The 23,109-nt window shown below is 36.4% G+C and overlaps 1 protein-coding gene across 1 annotated transcript in view; it reads right to left on the reverse strand.

Annotated features, from left to right (window-relative positions):
- The window catches only part of MSH4 (mutS homolog 4), a 98,152-nt gene that overhangs the window by 25,456 nt on the left and 49,587 nt on the right, over nucleotides 1–23,109 (reverse strand). The window contains exons 10-15 of the mRNA XM_022581067.2: nucleotides 17,201–17,265; nucleotides 15,912–16,081; nucleotides 11,933–12,069; nucleotides 10,834–10,937; nucleotides 9,462–9,586; nucleotides 8,028–8,228 (exon numbers count right to left, since the gene is read on the reverse strand). Coding sequence (XP_022436775.2) covers nucleotides 8,028–8,228; nucleotides 9,462–9,586; nucleotides 10,834–10,937; nucleotides 11,933–12,069; nucleotides 15,912–16,081; nucleotides 17,201–17,265 — 802 coding nt within the window. The remainder of the gene's footprint in view (nucleotides 1–8,027; nucleotides 8,229–9,461; nucleotides 9,587–10,833; nucleotides 10,938–11,932; nucleotides 12,070–15,911; nucleotides 16,082–17,200; nucleotides 17,266–23,109) is intronic.

Here is a 23,109-nt window from a genome sequence, read left to right on the forward strand (position 1 = left end):
TAATTCAAACAGAAGTAAGATTATCACATAACATATGAATCAGTATTCTTATAAGGGGAGGGAAGTTATCTAAGATGGCCTTTTAAACTATAAACTCAATAAAATATTTACTCTTTATTCATTCATTTGTTCATCTCTAATTTTCCTTCCTGGCAATAAGGGTAAATTTGCACTGTATGATCAATATTGCTATTGCTGTATTTCTCTTACAATCCATTACACTAGACCAAGGTTTTTCAACCACATCTTGGGCTGGATAAATCTTTCTTGTGTATGTGTGTGGACTGGGGTGGGTGAAATGGAGAAGGTGGCTGTTCTGTGCATTGCAGGATATTTAGCAGCATCTCTGGATTTTATACTCCCCTCAGTTGTTACAATTAAAAATGTCTCCAGACATTGCCAAATTCCGGGGATGAGGAGAACCAAAATCATCCCTGCTTGAGAACCACTGCATTAGGACCAATCATCTCATCTCTGATTCATATAGTCCTCAAGGAACCCAGTTTTCAGAGATAAGCGGTGAGTATGCCTCTATGATAAGAAATATGTAACAATGTTAGGCCAGTGATAGCCATTTACATGTGTGTGTATACACACATGTGTGTAATATATCAGTTGCTGTAGCCAAGTTATTGGTACCCCTTAAATTAAGTAAGGGAAATGTTTCTGTGCCCAATGTTATAATTTTGGGAAAATCTTACTTGGGTTATTAGAATCAGCAGTTTATCCTACTTATTTCACTTTTCCTCCCAACAAACTTTTTGAATCTCAGATAATTATATGATTCAGTTTAGCAGTAGTTGATGCAACATTAATAGCTATTGTAAGGAAATTTCTACTTTTGTTATATCCCACAAAATTTTCAGTACAATGTAATTCAAACTGGATGGAGCTTAATAAATACCAAATAGTAAAACTTATGGTGTGTGTGTATATATATATATATATATATTAGACACTATTATACTTTTAGGTAAGAAAATCTACTCCAAACTGTTCTTGGGTTAATTACGCACCTAGATCTAAAATACTGGACACAGGCGGAGTCAAGATGGTGGACTAGGAGGATGTAGAATTCGTGTCTCCGCACAACTAGGGCACCTACCAGGCACCACTGGGGGACCACGGACACCTAAGGGGATGGGAGGAACCCCCAGCGACCGGGTAGGATGTGGGGCATGTGGGGAGTGAAGGGGGAGGAGAAGTGGAGGTGGGATGGGACTGGTGCTCCTGAGGGGCAGCTGGGGGAGGGGAAGGGATCCCACACCTGAAGGGGGAAATTGGGGGACCATTGGGAGGGCAGAGAATCAAAAGGGAGTGTGGTCAGGTTTCCCCTGCCCACTTGGGCCCCCGGGACACTGCTGAGATCCAAGGCCTGATCCTCTGCCCACCAAGGCCCCCTCCAGCCTGGCGGGTCCTGAGGGAGTGGGAGGGAGGGAGGGGAGCAAAAGTAAAGGCCAGACCTCTGAGACTGGCACCCCTGAGGGGTGGCTGGGGGAGGAGAGGAATTCCTACACCCAGTGGGACCCACCCACGGTTAGGGGTCCAGCAGGGATGGGGGAGACCCTGGAGGAGACACTGGAGGGGACGGTTGGGGGGGGCGGCACGCAGAGGAGGAAGGGAACACGGCCAGTGCTTTCCCTGTCCACTTAGGCACTGGGGAGCCTGTTGGGTTCCCAGGACTAATCCTCTGCCTTCGGAGGCTCCCTCCTGACGTGCAGAGCCCAAGCCCCGCCCCTACACCCCCACCCAGGGCCCTACCTCTACACTCGGAGACACCCTCCAATGCGCTGGGCCTAAACCCCACCCACACACCCTCCCTCAGGGCCTTATCTCCAAACTCCAGAACCCCAGAGGCCCTCTTTTCCACGTGCTGCCTCTCCCCTTCAGCACAGGTCCTAAGTAGAGGCTCCACCCCACACTTGAATGTCACCATACCTAGGCCCCACCACCAAGGCCTTTTCTGGCTGCATGGGTCCTCAGCCTAGTCACCGCCCCATGCTCAAACGTCACCCCCCCACCGGCCTAGGTGCTGCCCTGCCCTAAACTCCACCCCTTGCTAAGTTCCACCCCCCCACACCAAACTCCACCCTCAAAGCCAAGACATTATTTTTCCCCCTCTTTTAGATTCGGGTTCTGTTTTACCTTGTTGATTCATTGTTGTTGATTCATTTATATTTTTATTTTTCCTAATAAATATTTTATTTTTCTAATTTTCTTTTATACTTTGTTATTGCTCTCTCCTTTTGGCCTCTTCCCCCCAGAGGCCCTCCTTTTTTCTTTTTTTCCTGTTGTGGTTTTATTTTACCTTGTTGCAGTTGTTTCAATTATATTTTTATTTTTCCTAATATATTTTTTATCTTTCTAACTTTATTTTGTTTATTATTCTTTGATATTGTACTGCTCCTTTCTTTTCTTTCTTTTTTTTCCACGCCATGCAGCTTGCGGAATCTTGGTTCCTAGGCTGGAGGTCAGGCCCGAGCTCCTGTGGTGGGAGCTCCAAATCCAAATCACTGGACTAACAGAGAACCTCAGACCCCAGGGAATATCAATTGGAGTGAGGCCTCCTGGAGGTCCTCATATCAGCAACAAGACCCAGCTCTATCCAACTGCCTGCAAATTCCAGTGCTGGACGCCTCAGGCCAAAAAACCAGTAAGACAGGAATGCAGCACAACCCATCAAAAAAAAGAAATGACAAAAAAGTATGTTACAGACGAAGGAGCAAAGTAAAAACCAACAAGACCAAATAAATGAAGCCAAAATCTGCAAACTACCTGAAAAAGAATTCAGAGTAATGATAGTAAAGATGATCCAAACTCTTGGAAACAGAATGGAGAAAATACAAGAACATTTAAAAAGGATCTAGAAGAACTAAAGAGCAAACAAGCAGTGACGAACAACACAATAACTGAAATTAAAAATACTCTAGAAGGAATCAATAGCAGAATACCTGAGGCAGAAGTACATATAAGTGAGCTAGAAGATAAAATGGTGGAAATAATTGCCAGGGAGCAGAATAAAGAAAAAGAATGAGAAGAATTCAGGACAGGCTCAGAGGCCTCTGGGACATTAAACATGGGAACATTCGAATTACAGGGGTCCCAGAAGAAGACAAAAAGAAAGGGTCTGAGAAAATGTCTGAAGAGATTAGAGTCGAAAATTTCCATAACATGGTAAAGGAAATAATCAAGTCCAGGAAGTGCAGAGAGTCCCATACAGGATAAATCCAAAGAGAAGCACACCAAGACACATATTAATCAAACTATCAAAAATTAAATATAAAGAAAAAAATATTAAAAGCAGCAAGGGAAAAGCAACAAATAATATACAAGGGATTCCCCATCAGGTTAACAGCTGATCTTTCAGAAGAAACTCTGCAAGCCAGAAGGGAGTGGCAGGATGTATTTAAAGTGATGAAAGGGAAAAACCTACAACCAAGATTTCTCTACCCAGCAAGGATCTCATTCAGATTCGATGGAGAAATTAAAACCTTTACAGACAAGGGATTTCCCTGGTGGTGTACTGGTTAAGAATCCACCTGCCAAGGCAGGGGACATGGGTTTGAGCCCTGGTCTGGGAAGACCCACATGTTGTGGAGCAACTAAGCCAGTGTGCCACAACTACTGAGCCTGCGCTCTAGAGACCATGAGCCACAACTACTGAACCCATGTGCCACAACTACTGAAGCCCACGCACCTAGAGCCCGTGCTCACAACAATAGAAGCCACCACAATGAGAAGCCGCACACCACAATGAAGAGTAGCCCCCACTCGCCATAAATAGAGAAACCCCTGCGTGCAGCAATGAAGATCCAACACAGCCCAAAATAAAAAATTTTTAAAATAATCTTTAAAATAAAACCTTTATAGATAGCAAAAGATAATAGAATTCAGCACCACCAAACCAGCTTTACAACAAATGCTAAAGGAACTTCTCTTGGCAGGAAACACAAGAGAAGGAAAAGACCTACAAAAACAAAGCCAAAACAATTAAGAAAATGGTAATAGGACCATACATATCTATAATTACCTTAAACGTAAATGGGTTAAGTGCTCCAACCAAAAGATACAGATTGGCTTAACAGATACAAAAACAAGACCTGTACATATGCTCTCTACAAGAGACCCACTTCAGATCTAGGGACACATACAGACTGAAAATGAGGGGATGGGAAAAAAGATACTCCATGCAAATGGAAAACAAAAGAAAGCTGGAGTAGCAATTCTCATATCAGAAAAATAGACTTTAAAATAAAGACTACTGTAAGAGACAAAGGACACTACATAATGACCAAAGGATCAATCCAAGAAGGAGATATAACAACTGTAAATATTTACCCACCCAACATAGGAGCACCTCAATACATAAGGCAAATGCTAACAGCCATAAACAGGGAAATCAAGAGTAACACAATAATAGTAGGTGACTTTAACACCCCACTTACACCAATCGACAAATCATCCAAACAGAAAATAAATAAGGAAACAAAAGCTTTAAATGACACATTAAACAAGATGGCCTTAATTGATATTTATAGGACATTCCATCCAAAAACCACAGAATACACTTTCTTCTCAAGTGCTTATGGAACATTCTCCAGGAAAGACCATTTCTTGGGTCACAAATAAAGCCTTGGTAAATTTAAGAAAATTGAAATCATATCAAGTATCTTTCCCAATCACAACGCTATGAGACTAGATATCAATTACGGGAAAAAAACTTAAAACAAATGAAACAAATGGAGGCTAAGCAATACGCTACTAAACAACCAAGAGATCACTGAAGAAATCAATGAGGAAATCAAAAAATATCTAGAAACAAATGACAATGAAAACACGACAACCCAAAACCTATGGGATGCTGCAAAAGCAGTTCTAAGAGGGAAGTTTATAGCAATACAATCCTACCTCAAGAAACAAGAAAAATCTCAAATAAACAACCTAACTTTACACCTAACGCAATTACAGAAAGAAGAACAAAAAAACCCCAAAGTTAGCAGAGGGAAAGAAATCATAAAGATCAGATCAGAAATAAATGAAAAAGAAATGAAGGAAACAATAGCAAAGATCAATAAAACTAAAAGCTGGTTCTGGGAGAAGATAAACAAAATTGATAAACCATTAGCCAGACTCAACAGGAAAAAAAGGGAGAAGACTCAGATCAACAGAATTAGAAATGAAAAAGGAGAAGTAACAACTGAAACTGCAGAAATACAAAGGATCATGAGAGACTATTACAAGCAACTATATGTCAATAAATGGGACAACCTAGAAGAAATGGACAAATTCTTAGAAATGCACAAACTTTCAAGACTGAACCAGGAAGAAATAGAAAACATGAACAGGCCAATCACAAGCACTGAAATAGAAACTGTGATTAAAAATCTTCCAACAAACAAAAGTCCAGGACCAGATGGCTTCACAGGCGAATTCTATCAAACATTTAGAAACGAGCTAACACGTATCCCTCTCAAACTCTTCCAAAATATAGCAGAGGGAGGAACACTCCCAAACTCATTCTACGAGGCCACCATCACCCTGATAGCAAAACCAGAAAAAGATGTCACAAAAAGAGAAAACTACAGGCCAATATCACTGAGGAACACAGATGCAAAAATCCTCAACAAAATACTAGCAAACAGAATCCAACAGCACATTAAAAGGGTCATACACCATGATCAAGTGGGGTTTATCCCTGGAATGCAAGGATTCTTCAATATATGCAAATCAATCAATGTGATACACCATATTAACAAATTGAAGAAGAAAAACCATATGATAATCTCAATAGATGCAGGAAAAGCTTCTGACAACATTCAGCACCCATTTACGATAAAAACTCTCCAGAAAGTGGGCATAGAGGGAACCTACCTCAACATGATAAAAGCCATATATGACAAACCTACAGCCAACATCATTCTCAATGGTGAAAAACTGAAAGCATTTCCTCTAAGATCAGGAACAAGACAAGGTTGCCCACTCTCACCACTATTACTCAACACACTTTTGGAAGTTTTAGCCACTGCTGTCAGAGAAAAAAACAAAATGAAATGAATCTAAGGATAAGAAGAAGTAAAACTGTCACTGTTTACAGATGACATGATACTATACATAGAAAATCCTAAAGATGCCACCAGAAAACTACTAGAGCTAATCAATGAATTTGGTAAAGTAGCAGGATACAAAATTAATGCACAGAAATCTCTTGCATTCCTATACACTAACAACAAAAAAACAGAAAGAGAAATCAAGGAAACACTCGCATTTACCATGACAACAAAAACATAAAATACCTAGGAATAAACATACCTAAGGAGGCAAAAGACCTGTATGCAGAAAACTACAAGACACTGATGAATGAAATCAAAGATGATACAAACAGATGGAAAGATATACCATGTTCTTGGATTGGAAGAATCAATATTGTGAAAGTGACTATATTACCCAAAGCAGCTACAGATTCAAAGTAATCCCCATCAAATTACCAGTGGCATTTTTCACAGAACTAGAACAAGAAATCCGACAATTTGTATGGAAACACAAAAGACCTCAAATAGCCAAAGCAATCTTGAGAAAGAAAAATCGAACTGGAGGAATCAGGCTCCCTGACTTCAGACATACTACAAAACTACAGTAATCAAGACAGTATGGTACTGGCACAAAAACAGAAATATAGATCAATGGAACAGGACAGAAAGCCCAGAGATAAACCCACGCACATATAGTCACCTTATCTTTGACAAAGGAGGCAAGATATACAATGTAGAAAAGACAGCCTCTTCAATAAGTGGACCTGGGAAAACTGGACAGCTACATGTAAAAGAATGAAATTAGAACACTCCCTAACACCATACACAAAAATAAACTTCAAATGGATTAAATAAAATATTTGCAAACAAAGCAACTGACAAAGGATTAACCTCCAGAACAGCTCATGCAGCTCAATATCAAAAAAACGAACAACCCAATCCAAAATGGCAGAAGACCTAAACAGACATTTCTCCAAAGAAGATATACAGAGTGCCAACAAACACGTGAAAGGATGCTCAACATCAGTAATCATTAGAGAAATGCAAATCAAAACTACAGTGAGGTATTACCTCACTCTGGTCATAATGGCCATCATCAGAAAATGTACAAACAATAAATGCTGGAGAGGGTGTGGAGAAAAGAGAACCCTCCTACACCGTTTGTGGGCATGTAAATTGATACAGCCACTATGGAGAACAGTATGGAGGTTCCTTAACAAACTAAAAAGAGAACTACCAAATGACCCAGCAATCCCACTACTGGGTACATACCCTGAGAAAACCATAATTCAAAGAGAGTCATGTACCACAGTGTTCACTGCAGCTCTATTTACAATAGCCAGGATATGGAAGCAACCTAAGTGTCCATTCACAGATGAATGGATAAAGAAGATGTGGCACATATGTACAATGGAATATTATTGAGCCATAAAAAGAAACGAAATTGTGTTATTTGTAGTGAGGTGGATGAACCTAGAGTCTGTCATGCAGAGTGAAGTAATTCAGAAAGAGAAAAACAAATACTGTATGCTAACACATATATATGGAATCTAAAAAAAAAAAAACATGGTTCTGATGAACCTAGGGGCAGGACAGGAATAAAGATGCAGACGTAGAGAATGGACTTGAGGACACGGGAAGGGGGAAGGGTAAGCTGGGACAAAGTGAGAGAGCAGCACTGACATATACACACTAACAAATGTAAAACAGATAGCTAGTGGGAAGCAGCTGCATAGCACAGGAGGATCAGGTTGGTGCTTTGTGACCACCCAGAAGGGTGGATAGGGAGGGTGCAAGGGAGATGCAAGAGGGAGTGGATATGGAGATATATGTAAGCATATAGCTGATTCACTTTGTTATACAGCAGAAACTAACAGAACATTGTAAAGCAATTATACTCCAATAAAGATGTTAAAAAAAATAAAAATAAAACACTGGGCACAAAATGTTTTAAATAGGGAGCAGAATTGGTAATTATAAAGTAAATCTACAACTTACCAATCTGGGCCATAATCTGACAAAGAGCAATCTGTTTCAAATATGTGGATTTCCCACTCATATTTGGTCCAGTTATGATAAAAAAATTACTCCCTTCTGTAATATAGGTATTGTTGGCAACAGGTTTTTCCACAGATATTTTTTCAAGTATGGGGTGCCATCCATGTTTGATTGCTAAAGTATCAGTAAACTCTGGCCGAACTAAAGAGAAAAATGTTTTTGAAAGATTAATATATTTATACTTAAAGATTTTGTGGTATGTACATACTGTTTATACTTCAGTGATTTTACTTGGGTCAATTTGGAACAATATCATTAAGGTATTATTTTATCTCCAATCCTTCTAAATTATAATTTACATAGTCTAATCACATCACAACTTTTATTCATTTCCAGAAAAATCTAAGACTTAGCTCCCTGTCATTGTGCTGGGCTCCAAAAGAGTTCATAAGTTTTTCAGATTTGCATAAATTAAAATGAATCAACCAACCACTGATAACACTTTTAAAATAATTTACAAATACTCTAAAATTGCACATTTACTTAATCCTTGTCTTAAGCATTATTTCAAATTTGATATACTTAGCTTTCTGAATGAGGTCTAAAAATAGAGTAAAACCAAATAAAAACATAATTTTATGTCCAAAGTTATAGAAATTTTGTGTAAAAAGAAATCTCAGAGGGTAGAGAAAACAGACACAAAAGATTTGTTAATTTATAGCAAGAAACAATGATCAGGTCTGTATAGATAATTTCTGAGGTGAAGAGGGTGGGAGGACAAGTAAAAGTTAAAATGCTACATGCTTCTAGATGAAACACATGGATAAACTTGAAAGCATTCATTATAAAAGTGAGGCTGATTAGAAAAAATTTGGTTTACTATTTTTAAATCATTTTTAACATCAAAAATTCACTATTTATAAGTTTTGAGTTTTAGAATGGTCCCTCTCAAAATGGAGCAACATCAAATATCTTAATAGTTAAGAAAACTACTATTAAAATAGCTGATCTCTAATGTAAGGTTTTAACCCCAAAAGAGACATAAAAGATTGACGTTTTGGCCTATATAATACCAATTGAAAATTTTAACATTTCCATAAGAAATACAGAAATATCAAAAAGGAAAAAAATCTTTGTAAAATACCTTTTCTCATCATACAGTCTTTCTTATTTGGGGAAACTTTAAAGTTTCTTGCTGTTTTCTTTCTTTGTGATTTCTCAATTTCTCAGTAAATAATTTTCTGACTTTTAAAAGAAAATTTAAGGATAATTTCACTTTCTCTATTTTGAGTGTTAGTCTAGGACCATAAGCAAGACATTGTATTTCAGGTAAAAAAAAAAAAATGTAAACCATTCATAACTGTTATATAAAATTGCTTGAACGGAATACAGATTTCAGTATGCAACGTATTTATCCCAAAGAAGATAACTTACCATAGTCAGAAAGAGTGCAGGCATGAGCAAATGACAGTAGCATATCCAGCATTGACACAGTGTCAGACAGTTTATGTAAGCAATGAATATGTTCATAAATCTCACTAAGCAGTTTGCACACTATCCTGAAAGTACATGTTTGGTAAGACAAGTAGTGCCTTTTACAGAGACACATACAATGCAATTGTAAAACAATATTAAATTCATTGTCTGAGGTAAAATAACATTCACATTTGAGTTGTACACTACAGGTAAAGTCTATTGTTCTATTGCCTCATTTTAGAGATGAGGAAATTGAAGCTTATACTCAAGGTCACAGTTACTTAGTAGCAAAGAATCCATCTTCTAGTGTGTTAACACCAAGTTTTTAAAATAACTCCTTTTATTAAATATTAATAAAATAAATTCTTATTAATAGAAATATTTTATATAGGTCAAAGCAAGCCCTCACTATACTTCAACAGATCCCATCTGCTAACAATTTTGTTTTGGCAATGTTAAATTCAACACAAAAGCTATTATGTATTTTCTCTCACCCATTCTCTCTCTCCCTCTCTCTCTCTCTTCACACACACACACACACACACACACACACACACATATCCTAACAACATAATTATTTAAGCTTTTATGTTGCAGTTATCATATTGTGAGATAATATAAAAGTTTTTCCCTTACATGGAGAAATATGTTCCCCAGCTTACTATATCTTATAATCTTTTTGGTCTATGCTCTGAAATTGTTTTGAAAGCCCAACATTTATCTTTATCATCTCAGCTTACCAATGTCCTAGTTCTTATTTCTAGACACATTGCTACCGTTTCATGAACAGCAAAAGACTGGCATTATTGTGATATTGTTATGTAAGTACTAAGGCATGAGAATTTGAGGGCTTACATACTAAAGAAAAAGAATAAACCTAATGAAACTTATCTGGGCCCAAGATAAGCCCAGATGTGCCAAGTTCTACATCATGGTGGAATATATACTACAAAAGTATCAGTGGTACTACAGGTATTTCAAGCTCATGTCATTATGACATTTCTTAAAACTTTATGAAAAGAATAAATGAAGTACTGCTGAAATGTAGAAATTTGGTTGGGTATCAAACTTTTTCTATAACACAGTATAATGTGTTTGTTTGGTTTGGCTTTGTAATTAAGATTTGCCCTGAATGTTCTGTGAGGCTCGGTGATCCCAATCACAATGACAGACTTTAAAGTTTTAAATGGTTTTCCAGAAAATGGTCTTTCCTTGCTAACATTTGTAACTACAATTTTCCACAACCAGACAAAAACTCAATTAATGAAACTTATAGTACCTCAAATTAAACGAATTTAATTCAGTATTCAAAAATTTCAAGTGCTCTTACATGTAAGTCATGTGATAGATTTCTCTCAAAGACTCTTGGCATCTTTCATTCATTTTAATTAAATCTGCTGATGTAAAGCTGTAAGAATTTTTCACTTTAGAAATCTGCTAGGAGATTAAAAAATAAATGTCAAGATACATATATACTCTTATGAAATAAAACATACAGATTTAAAACAATAGAAGTATAGGTACTTCGGTTAATCACTTTAATTTTTCAGGTAATAATCTCACAAAAAATCCCAAATAATGTTTGTGAAAGAGAAAAGGAAGATCACTTCTAAAGTTAAAGCAGAATTTTTTAACCTGGTCCATCTGACATGACTATTTTTACAGGCCTTAAAGTAGCAATGTAGAAATGTTAAAACACTACATCTTATTACCAAGTAATAATATGCATGGTAGATAGTAATCCTCACTCCCTCTCTGATCCCTCCCCTCTTAGCCCTTGGCCCATATCCAAACCTCACTCAATCTCTAACCCCATTACTAACTCTCAGCCCATTCTTTACTTCATCCATCCCTCATTACTTGGTAATACAATAGGTATTTTAAAGACCCAACAGTTGAATGGTTTGTTTTTGTCAAAAGGTACTCCCTGGGGGCAAAGAAAACAAAGTGGGTTAGACTTTCACAAACTGGTATATTGTGGAGGAGTTAACATGTATATAGAAAAAAATATCACCCTGGCCCAAAGGTTTGGCAATACGAGATTTTAAAAAATCAAGCAAATTTCTCTACTTTAGGACTTTTATTAAACCTTTAATAGGCAGATGTGCATTGAGAAGAGATAGTACAGTACTTTCCAAACTTCTTTGATCAAAACTTCCTTTTGGACTTTATTTCTTCATTTTCCTTTTTTTAGCCATACCAAGCTCCCAGAACTGTGGAAAACACTGTGTTTGGTATTTCTCTAAAAAAATCTTCTCAATCGCTTTTCGATTAGTAAAGCTATTAGGTGGGTGAGTAGTAGTAAGAGAAGCAATACACAAAACATTCAGAAATTTGTCATGTAATACTCAAGAAGTGCCTGAAAATATGTAAATGCAATTCTGTAAAATCAGAAACAATAATTTCCTAACCAAAACTCTAGAATGAACCTTAATAAACTCTGAAGGAAGCTGATCATTGGGTAGGGCTGTACAATCTGTAGTCATCTGAATGAAAAATCCTCGAGCAGAGCTAAAACTTGTCCTTAAAGGAAGACTATATTTTTCTGCAAGCTGCGATATCATTCCTAGTGACCAGAAACAAGAAAAACAAAGAAATTTAATGAGAAAAAATACTCTTCATGTTTAAAAAAATCATATAACTTGTTCTTGTTATTTTATATATAAGTAGGAAGGTCTTGTTACCTTTTTCTTTTTTTTTTGAAGTATAGTTGTTTTACAACATTGCATTTGTTTCATGTGTGCAACATAGTGATCCAGTGGGATTTTTTTGCACATTATATTCCATTATAGGTTATTACAAGATATTGAATATAATTCCATGTTATATAGTAAATCCTTATCACTTATCTATTTTATGTATACTATTTTCTATCTGTTAATTCCATACTTTTAATTTGTCCCTCCCTCCCTCTCTCCTGTGGTAACCATGAGTTTGTGTTCTATGTGAATCTGTTCCTGTTTTGTATATAGATTCATTTGTATTATTTTTTTCAACTTTGAAGGCAGGAAAGATTTTTTTAATGACATTTAATACAAGAGACCCATTGTCTACTCCTGGATATCTCTGTGTCTCCTAAGAGAAGACACTTGTGAGTCCAATTAAAACTCAACTTAAGCCACTAACTTGTGGTCACAACTGTGTCATTCATCTGTGTTTGCCCCACCGTGGTGTCGAGCCCACTGCTCTGTTCAGGGCTGGTTGGTGTTCTACCAATGTCTGCCAATTTAATAAATGACTGAATAAATGAAAAAGTGAATGAGAAAAACTTAGAGCCTTAGCCAGGGTCTCCTTCTGATCATTTAGATGGTGCTTACTTCCAAATTAACTGAGAAGGACCTGGTGCTAGAATAAAAATAAATAGCTTACTAAAAAGTAAAAAAGTTTAAAAAAGTTAAAAAAGTAAAAAACTAGTTTTCTTTTTTAAAGGCCAATAAAAACAAAAACAGAAAATCAAAGAAATTATAGAAGGTTCCACTTTCAGCTAGGATATTAAAAAGTCACAAAAAACCATCAGTGCCGCTGTAACCATGAGAAAACAATAAATTTAGAAATCTTCTGTCATAAAAGATATTGCAAGAGATCCAGACACAAGTCTAAATGAATGGAATTCCAAAGAGAGACAAGCCCTAGATGACTGGGCACGAGTAAGTGGGAGGCAGCTGCTGTTGGTAAAGAAACTCTGATGGGATGAGGAGGAATGAGCCACATTTCAACCAGCCAGGCCTGGCTGCTTGGCAGATTGGAAAACAGAGAGACAGCCAGCTCTCACTGTAGCCCATTCTCCCTCCCAATATTTTTTTAAGTTAATTTTTATTGTAGTACAGTTGCTTTACAATGTTGCGTAAGTTTCTACTGTACAGCAAAATGAATCAGCTATACATACACATATATCCCCTTTCTTGGATTTCCTTCCCATTTAGGTCACCACAGTGCATTAAGTAGAGTTCCCTGTGCTACACAGTATGTTCTCATTAATTATCTATTTTACATATAGTATCAATAGTGTATAGTGTCAATCCCAATCTACTAATCATCCCACCACCCCCACTCTCCCTCTTGGTATCCCTACGTTTGTTCTCTACATCAGTGTCTCTATTTCTGCTTTGCAAATAAAATCATCTATACCATTTTTCTAGATTCTATGTACATGCATTAATATACAATATTTGTTTCTCTCTTTCTGACTTACTCCACTCTAGGTCCATCCACATCTCTACAAATGACCCAATTTTGTTCCTTTTTATGGCTGAGTAATATTACATTGTATATATGGACCACACCTTCTTTACCCATTCCTCTGTTGATGGACATTTCGGCTGCTTCCACGTCCTTGCTATTGTAAATAGTGCTGCAGTGAACATTGGGGTGCGTCTTTTTGAATTATTGTTTTCTCTGGGTATATGCCCTGTAGTGGGATTGCTGGGTCATACAGTAGCTCTATTTTTCATTTTTTAAGGAACAGCCATACTGTTTTCCATAGTGGCTGTATCAATTTACATTCCCACCAACAGTGCAAGAGGGTTCCCTTTTCTCCACACCCTCTCCAGCATTTATTTTTTGTAGATTTTTTGGTGATGGCCATTCTGACCTGTGTGAGGTGATCTCATTGTAGCTTTTTTCTTTTTTTTTGCAGTACACGGGCCTCTCACTGTTGTGGCCTCTCCCATTGCAGAGCACAGGCTCCGGACGCGCAGGCTCAGCGGCCATGGCTCATGGGCCCAGCCGCTCCACGGCACGTGGGATCTTCCCGGACCAGGGCATGAACCTGTGTCCCCTGCATCGGCAGGCGGACTCTCAACCACTGCGCCACCAGGGAAGGCCCTCATTGTAGTTTTGATTCATATTTCTCTAATAATTAGTGACGCTGAGCATCTTTTCATGTGTCTCTTGGCCATCTGTATGTTTTCCTGGAGAAATGTCTGTTTAGGTCTTCTGCCCATTTTTTGTTTGGGTTGTTTGTTTCTTTGATATTGAGCGGCATGAGCTGCTTGTATATTTTGGAGATTAAATCTTTGTCAATTGCTTCATTTGCAAATATTTTCTCACATTCTGAGGGTTGTCTTTTCATCTTGTTTTTTGTTTCCTTTGCTATGCAAAGGCTTTTAAGTTTCATTAGGTCCCATTTGGTTTTGTTTTTATTTTCATTACTCTAAGAGGTGAGTCAAAAAAGATCTTGCTGTGATTTATGTCAAAGAATGTCCTGCCTATGTTTTCCTGTAAGAGTTTTATAGTGTCTGGCCTTACATTTAGGTCTTTAATCCATTTTGAGTTCAATGATTAACTCTTATCAATTCTTCCTTCAACCTCTGCATCTCTCTCTTCTCATATACACCCTAAATAATGCTTTGTTAACTTGTAATAGCTTAAAATAGTTCCTCTTTCCATTGCTCCACTCAAATTCACTCAACATATCTTCTTGATCAATTTCACTCCATAGAGCAAAAACATCTCAGTGCCTCTTCATTCTCCTTGGGAAACATCTCCAATCTGGCCTTCGAAAACTAAATTCTGATCCCCAGTCTACATTTCTGACCTTATCTCTTAGTAGCTCTGTAAGGAAATGCCCTATACCATCCTAACAAATTTCCTTAAGGTTTCCTCAGGCCATTGTGCTTAAGTGTACACCACTGCCAGAGGGCAGAATTCCTTTTTAGGCTATTCTACTAAAAATATTCCCATCCTCTATGCCTCCACACCCAGTCACACTCTGACCCCTCTGACCTACTATTTTTTTCTTCATATATCTTAAATCCATGTGAAATTATGTACTATATGTGATTGATATACTTTATATATCAATATGAATATATATATCCATATATATCAATGGATATATATATATATACACACACATACATATGTGTGTATGTTTATTATCTGTCTCTACTACTATTATAGCTCCATGAGGGCAGGGACTTTGTTCTGTTCACTATGTATTCCCAGTACCTAGGACAGTGTCTGTATTAACTAGGAGATTAGTAAATTCACAAAATGAATTACTGTACTAGCTGAAATGCTACCTCTTCTAGACAAAAATGATATCTCTTCCTCCAATGAAACCCTTTAGCACTGATAGCCAGTATTTTTCATGCAAGTTATACTCAACATTGTATGAAGGTAAACTACTCTCCTAGCCTTCATGTAACCCTATATTTAAATTTGAACGAACTCTAAATTTAAGTTTGTAGAAAAGAAGGGACACATTATAACACTGTGAGATCTTTTTTTTTAAAGGTTCCTTAAATGATAATATCTGTTAACAGTATCTGTTATTTGTTTTGGTAACAAAAAATAAATTTAAAATATGCATCGTTAATATAATCAGCAAAAAAAGCATAACATGTCCTAAAAAAATTTGTTTTATTTCTAAAAAACAGAATAAATATGTTCAAGTAATTACATTACCTGCTATGTCATCTACAATCTCTGTATATGTTCTTCTGGCTATGTCAAGAAATTCATTTATGTTAGACCTCACTGCATAGCACTTCTGAGTCCTCATGTTCAGGCATCCTTTCATGTATCTTGCATCATCATTAATTACTGTTTTAATCTTGTCAAGTATGATTACAAACCTAAAAAGAACATTATAGGCAATAAGTCAAACAGTTATGTTAACTGATAATTTGAATAACAGTTAACGATAGCAAATAACATTTTCTTAAAATTATTGCTGAAAATTATTTTGCAAATAAATAAACAATATATATAAAATTACATAAATTAGGACTGTGACTACATCAATTGTAAACTATTTCATCAGTCATAACTACTCTCCTAAAATAACATGCGACCACCAAGAACAATCCTACAACTGATGATAAACAGATCTCCCAAATTACACATACTAACTGTGTCTGTGAATATAAAATATATCCTTGAAGCACTTTATAAAAATTCTGGCTTCATGCTCATTGACTCAATAAACATTTACTTATACCATGTAGCAATCACTGTGTTAGGTGCAGGGATTCAAAGAAGGATTAACATATGGTCCTTGCCCTCAGTTGGTGCAAGGGAGATTAAGCATATTATGAGACAGTATAACAGGAACATTTCAATCATCAGTGTCTAAGTGCAGTGATCATGCAGACCAGGAGTCTGGTAACACCTATTTTCCTAACCTTTTATTTTACAGTATTCTGTTCTGTATTTATCTGTAATAATTTGGTTTTATTAACCTCATTTTGTGACCTCACATAAGGTGTGAATCTTGAATCAATAAAATAACAGCTTTTAAGTATCACAAGCCATCTTGTTCAAGAACCAAGGTGCCACTGCTAAAAGCAATACTAAAATTAAACTGTAATTAGATCTTATTCAGTATTCATATAGACCATTTTTCGGTTACATTAAGTCCTTCATGATTTAACACAAAAGAATAATATATTTTTATATTTGCAAGTCTTTCCATGGAGAATAGTTAAAAAGAAAAAGAAATATTAAAATTTTGTATGACTTCAATTTTTAATGCTATTATAATTGTCCATTAACACAAACCCTCAATGTGCTGTTACCCTATTTATTAGTATTTATAAAATATAATATATAAATTTTTAATGAACAGCTTAAAATTTCTGTTAACCAAAGCTCAATTAATTGTTCTATAGAATATAATTAGAGTTCTTAAAATCAGTTATGATCAGGAAGAAAGAAATAATCTGCTGTTTTATTAACAGTTGAATGACAAAGACCTCTTATCTTCCAAGGAACCGTAGTAAGCTCTTAATAAAGGTGTGTTACAGTTCTTCAGAGTAGTCTATTAAAGAATAAAGAAAAAGATAGTTAAGGATAATAAATTATGACATTATTCAAACAAAGCATTTTAGACTTGTTTGGTACTTTACATTTTACCAAGTATTTTCTTGCTTCATCTTCTCATTTATATACTCATAACAGAAATTTTAGGTATGCAGGTGAAGACAGATTGTATCTGGCCCATTTTTCAGATAAAGAGCACATGGCTAAACAGTGGCATCCACTGCTTTACTACTATGACTTTTATTTTTCTTGCTGCCCAACTAACATTAACATTAAACTACTTATTAATGTAGTTTAACTAGTTTAATTAACTACTTATTAATGCAGTTAAACAGTTATCATTGTACATTCAGAGTACTCTACATATAACTCCAAAATTTGGGTTAAATGTATTAATACATTAAACTAAAAAAGTGTTTTGTATATTTGTAAACAGAGCAACTTCTCCATTCTTATATGGCAAAAGTAGGGATTTTATTTTGCTTAATTGAAACTATGAGTGATCACTATTTGAATAAACAGAAAAGAGAGAAAACATAGGTAACCTGACTTTTACCTCCTATTTTAGTTTTGTTATGAGGCAATGGCAATAACTTTTTTGCTTATTAATAGAAAAATAATACTTACATACCAATAAAAACTAGAAATGCATAAGAGCATAAAGAAAAACATTTAAATCACTCATTATTCTACCACCCTTCCAAAGATAAATACTCTAAGTATTATGACATATTTCCTGTCCCTTTTTCAAATCAAAAAATTTATATGATTACATGCTCCTTTTCTCCCCCATCTATTTAAAAATAGATGAAAAAAATCACCATTCTGTAACCATTGGAGTTACTTCAGGTAACAGTCATTAATAAATAACAAAATCAATGGGTGAAAGTTTGACAAGAAACAGTATATTTACACAGTCTCATGGTATCTCTCCACAGATTACTTATAAATTTATAGTGAAGTAATTAATCGAAGTTATTATCACCAAGAAGGGAAAGAAAAATGACATCATGTGCCTCCTGATGTAATACACTGAGAAAGATACAACATTGCTCATAGAGTATTATTGCCAAATATGTGTAAGCAGAATTTAATCATGAGGAAACAATCACGCAAATTGAGGAATATCTTATTAAACAACTGACCCGGCACCTGTGGCCGCTGGTTTCCCTGCACATTTGGCACCGCCAGGGCTCTTGTGATCCAAGCAGTCATACCACCTCTGCACCTAGTCCTCACAGGGGCAGACCAAGAGCTCCAAGGCAGCCTCAGGAGCAGACTCCTGTGGGTGGACCACATGCAGAGGTGGGGATAAAACCAAAGCTGAACCCCAGGGATGGGGTGACTAAGGAAGAGGATCTAAAATCTTTCCATCAGTTGTACAAGCTGCAGATCAAACCCCCACGATCATCTAGGAAGACCCTGTTTTTATGGAATATCTGAGTAGACAATGAGTGTTCCCACAAATGAAAACGGTCTAGCTCTGGCAGCTGTGGACTTTGGGGGCAAGCACACGCAGGAACTGGGCCAGATCAGAGACAGAGTGGTCCCCACAGGGCACACAGCAGGTCCAGAGACCAGCCCAGAGGCAGAGGAGGGCCTCTTGGGGAGGCAGAGGTGAGCTGTGGCTCACAGCATGTAAGGACACTAACAGCGGAGACTCCAGGGAAACATAATTATTACTATTAATTTTATTACATTTTGATTCATTCTGTTGTTGCCTCTAGCTTTTTTCTTTCATTTTGTTTGTTGTTGTTTTAGTTGTTTTTTTTTTAAATTCAGTCTTCTGGGATCTCCATGGTTTATAAAATATTTTTATTTTTTATACATTTCTATTTTTACTTTGCTTTTATGTTGTTCTGTGTTCTTTTCCCTTATTTTTTTCCTTCCTCTTTTTCTTTAATATTTTTTTCTGTTTTTCTTTTTTTATATTTCCATTTCTACTTTTTCTGTTGCCTGTGTTTTTTCCCTTTTTATTATTTTTAAATCATTTTTATCAGTTTATTCTGTTTCCTTGCTTTATTCTTCATTGGCACACTGTTTTGTTTTTGTTTTTAGGTTATGTATTTATGTTAGTTTTAATCCTAATTGTTTGATTTCATTTTTGAGTTCTTGTATTTCTCTGGTTGTTCTCTTGATTTTTGTTTTATTTGGCTCTGTTTTGTTTCTTGTACGTGTGTGTGTGTGTGTTTCCTTGTTTCTGTTTTTGTTTGATTTTGTTTTTACAATTTCTCCAGGGTTCTGTTTGCCTTTTTTTCTTTAATATATTTTCTATTTGTTAAAATATATTTTTATTTCTACACTGCTTTTCTGTTGTTCTGTCTTTTTTCCCTTTTCTCTTTTTCTTTTTTTTTATATCATTTTTGTCAGTTTGTTTTGTTTCTTTGCTTCATTCTTCAGTTAGAATTCTGCTTTGGTTTTATTTTTTGGTTTTGGATTTTTGTCAGCTTTCCTCTTAATTGTTTGATTTCATTCTTTGGTTCTTCTGTTTGTCTGGTTGTTCTCTTGCTATTTGATTTATTTGGTTCTGTTTTTGTTTCTTTTCTGTGTGTGCGGCATGTTTCCTTGTTTCTGTTTCCATTTGTTTGATTTTACTTTTTACCATTTGTCTGGGGTTTTGTTAGTCTTTTTTTTTTTTTTCATCCCCTTTATTGCCAGGACGAGAGACTTGCAGTGTCCTGGTTCCTCAACCAGAAGATGGGCCTGAGGCTCTGGAGTAGCAGCACTGAGTCCAGGATGCTGGACCACCAGAGAATTCCCGGTCCCAGGGAAGATTAACTGCCAAGAGCTCTCACTGAGGCCTCTATTTGAATCCAAGACCCAGGTCCACCCAAGTGCCAGCAGCTCCCAGCACTGGACATGTCATACCAAACAACAAACAAAACAGGAACACAAACCCACCCATCAGCACACAGACTACGTCAAGTCATACTAAGCTAACAGACAGCCCAAAACAAATCACCTGACGCGGCCCCGCTCATCAGAGGGAAAAGACTCAGCTCCACCCACTAGAATGCAAGCACCAGTCCCTCCCATCAGGAAGCCTACACAAGACACTGGACCAACACCACCACTGGGGGCAGAGAACAGAAGTAAGAGGAACTGTGACCCTGTAGCCTAGGGAAAAGAGACCTTAAATACTGTATATTAGACAAAATAAGAAGACAGAGAAATATATTACAGACAAAGGAGCAAGATAAATATGCACAAGACCAAGTAAATGAAGGGGAAGTAGGCAAACTAACTGAAAAAGAATTAAGAGTAATGATAGTAAACATGATCCAAAATCTCGAAAATAGAAGACAGAAAATACAAGAAACGTTTAACAAGGACCTAGAAGAACTAAAGAGCAAACAAACATTAATGAACAACACAAAAACTGAAATAAAATACACTCTAGAAGGAATCAATAACAGAATAACTGAGGGAGAAGAACAGACTAGCGAGCTGGAAGATAAAATGGTGGAAATAAATGTCGCAGAGCAGAGTAAAGAAAAAAGAATGAAAAGAATGGAGGACAGTCTCCAAGACCTCTGGGACAACATTAAGCACACCAACATTCAAATTATAGGCGTCCCAGAAGAAGAAGAAAAAAGAAATGGGGCTGAAAATATTTGAAGAGATTATAGTTGAAAATTCCCCAACATGGGACAGGAAATAGCCACCCAAGTACAGGAACCACAGAGAGTCCCATACAGGATAAACCCAAGGAGAAACATGCCGAGACACATATTAATCGAGCTAACAAAAATTAAACACAAAGAAAAAATATTAAAAGCAACAAGGGAAAAGCAACAAAAAACATACAAGGGAATCCTCATAAGATTAACAGCTGATATTTCAGCAGAAACTCTACAGGCCAGGAGGCAGTGGGAAGATATATTTAAAGTGGTGAAAGGGAAAAACCTACAACCAAGATTACTCTACCCAGCAAGGATCACATTCAGAATCGATGGAGAAATCAAAAGCTTTACAGACAAGCAAGTTAAGAGAATTCAGCACCACCAAACCAGCTTTACAACAAATGCTAAAGGAACTTCTCTAGGCAAGAAACACAAGAGGAGGAAATGACTTACAAAAACAAACCCAGAACAATTAAGATAATGGTACTAGGAACAAACATTTCAATGATTACCTTAAATGTAAATGGATTAAATGCCCCAACCAAAGGACCCAGACTTGCTGAAAGGATACAAAAACGAGACCCATATAAATGCTGTCTACAAGAGACACACTTCAGAACAAGGGACACGTACAGACTGAAAGTAAAGGGATGGAAAAAAGATATTCCATGAAAATGGAAATCAAAAGATAGCTGGAGTAGGAATACTCATATCAGACAAAATAAACTTTAAAATAAAGACTATTACAAGAGACAAGGAAGGACACTACATAATGATCAAGGGAACAATCCAAGAAGAAGATTTAACAATTGCAAATATCTAAGAACCCAACATAGGAGCACCTCGATACATAAAGCAAATGCTGACAGCCATAAAAGGGGAAATCAACAGTAACACAATCATAGTAGATGACTTTAACACCCCACTTACACCAATCAACAGATCATCCAAACAGAAAATAAATAAGGAAAAAAAAGCTTTAAATGACACATTAAACAAGATGGACTTAATTGATATTTATAGGACATTCCATCCAAAAACAATAGAATACACTTTCTTCTCAAGTGCTCATGGAACATTCTCCAGGATAAACAATATCTTGGGTCACAAATCAAGCCTTGGTAAATTTAAGAAAACTGAAATCGTATCAAGTACCTTTTCCAACCACAATGCTATGAGACTAGATATCAATTACAGGAAAAAATCTGTAAAAAACACAAACACATGGAGGCTAAGCAATATGTTACTAAACGACCAAGAGATCACTGAAGAAATCAAAGAGGAAATCAAAAAATACCTGGAAACAAATGACAATGAAAACACGACGACCCAAAACCAATGGGATGCAGCAAAAGCTGTTCTAAGAGGGAAGTTTATAGCAATACAATCCTACCTCAAGAAACAAGAAAAATCTCAAACAAACAACCAAACCTTACACCTAAAGCAATTAGAGAAAGAAGAACCAAAAAAACTCAAAGTTAGCAGAAGGAAAGAAATCATAAAGATCAGATCAGAAATAAATGAAAAAGAAATGAAGGAAACAATAGCAAAGATCAATAAAACTAAAAGCTGGTTCTGGGAGAAGATAAACAAAATTGATAAACCATTAGCCAGACTCAACAGGAAAAAAAGGGAGAAGACTCAAATCAACAGAATTAGAAATGAAAAAGGAGAGGTAACAACTGAAACTGCAGAAATACAAAGGATCATGAGAGACTACTACAAGCAACTATATGTCAATAAATGGGTCAACCTGGAAGAAATGGACAAATTCTTAGAAATGCACAAACTTTCAAGACTGAACCAGGAAGAAATAGAAAACATGAACAAGCCAATCACAAGCACTGAAATAGAAACTGTGATTAAAAATCTTCCAACAAACAAAAGTCCAGGACCAGATGGCTTCACAGGCGAATTCTATCAAACATTTAGAGATGAGCTAACATGTATCCTTCTCAAACTCTTCCAAAATATAGCAGAGGGAGGAACACTCCCAAACTCATTCTATGAGGCCACCATCACCCTGATACCAAAACCAGAAAAAGATGTCACAAAAAGAGAAAACTACAGGGCAATATCACTGAGGAACATAGATGCAAAAATCCTCAACAGAATACTAGCAAACAGAATCCAACAGCACATTAAAAGGATCATACACCATGATCAAGTGGGGTTTATCCCTGGAATGCAAGGATTCTTCAATATATGCAAATCAATCA

The sequence above is a fragment of the Delphinapterus leucas genome, chromosome 1 (assembly GCF_059928025.1).
Source record: "Delphinapterus leucas isolate spDelLeu-1000000601 "Yukka" chromosome 1, BTC_Dleu_Yukka2, whole genome shotgun sequence".
Lineage (NCBI taxonomy): Eukaryota > Metazoa > Chordata > Mammalia > Artiodactyla > Monodontidae > Delphinapterus > Delphinapterus leucas.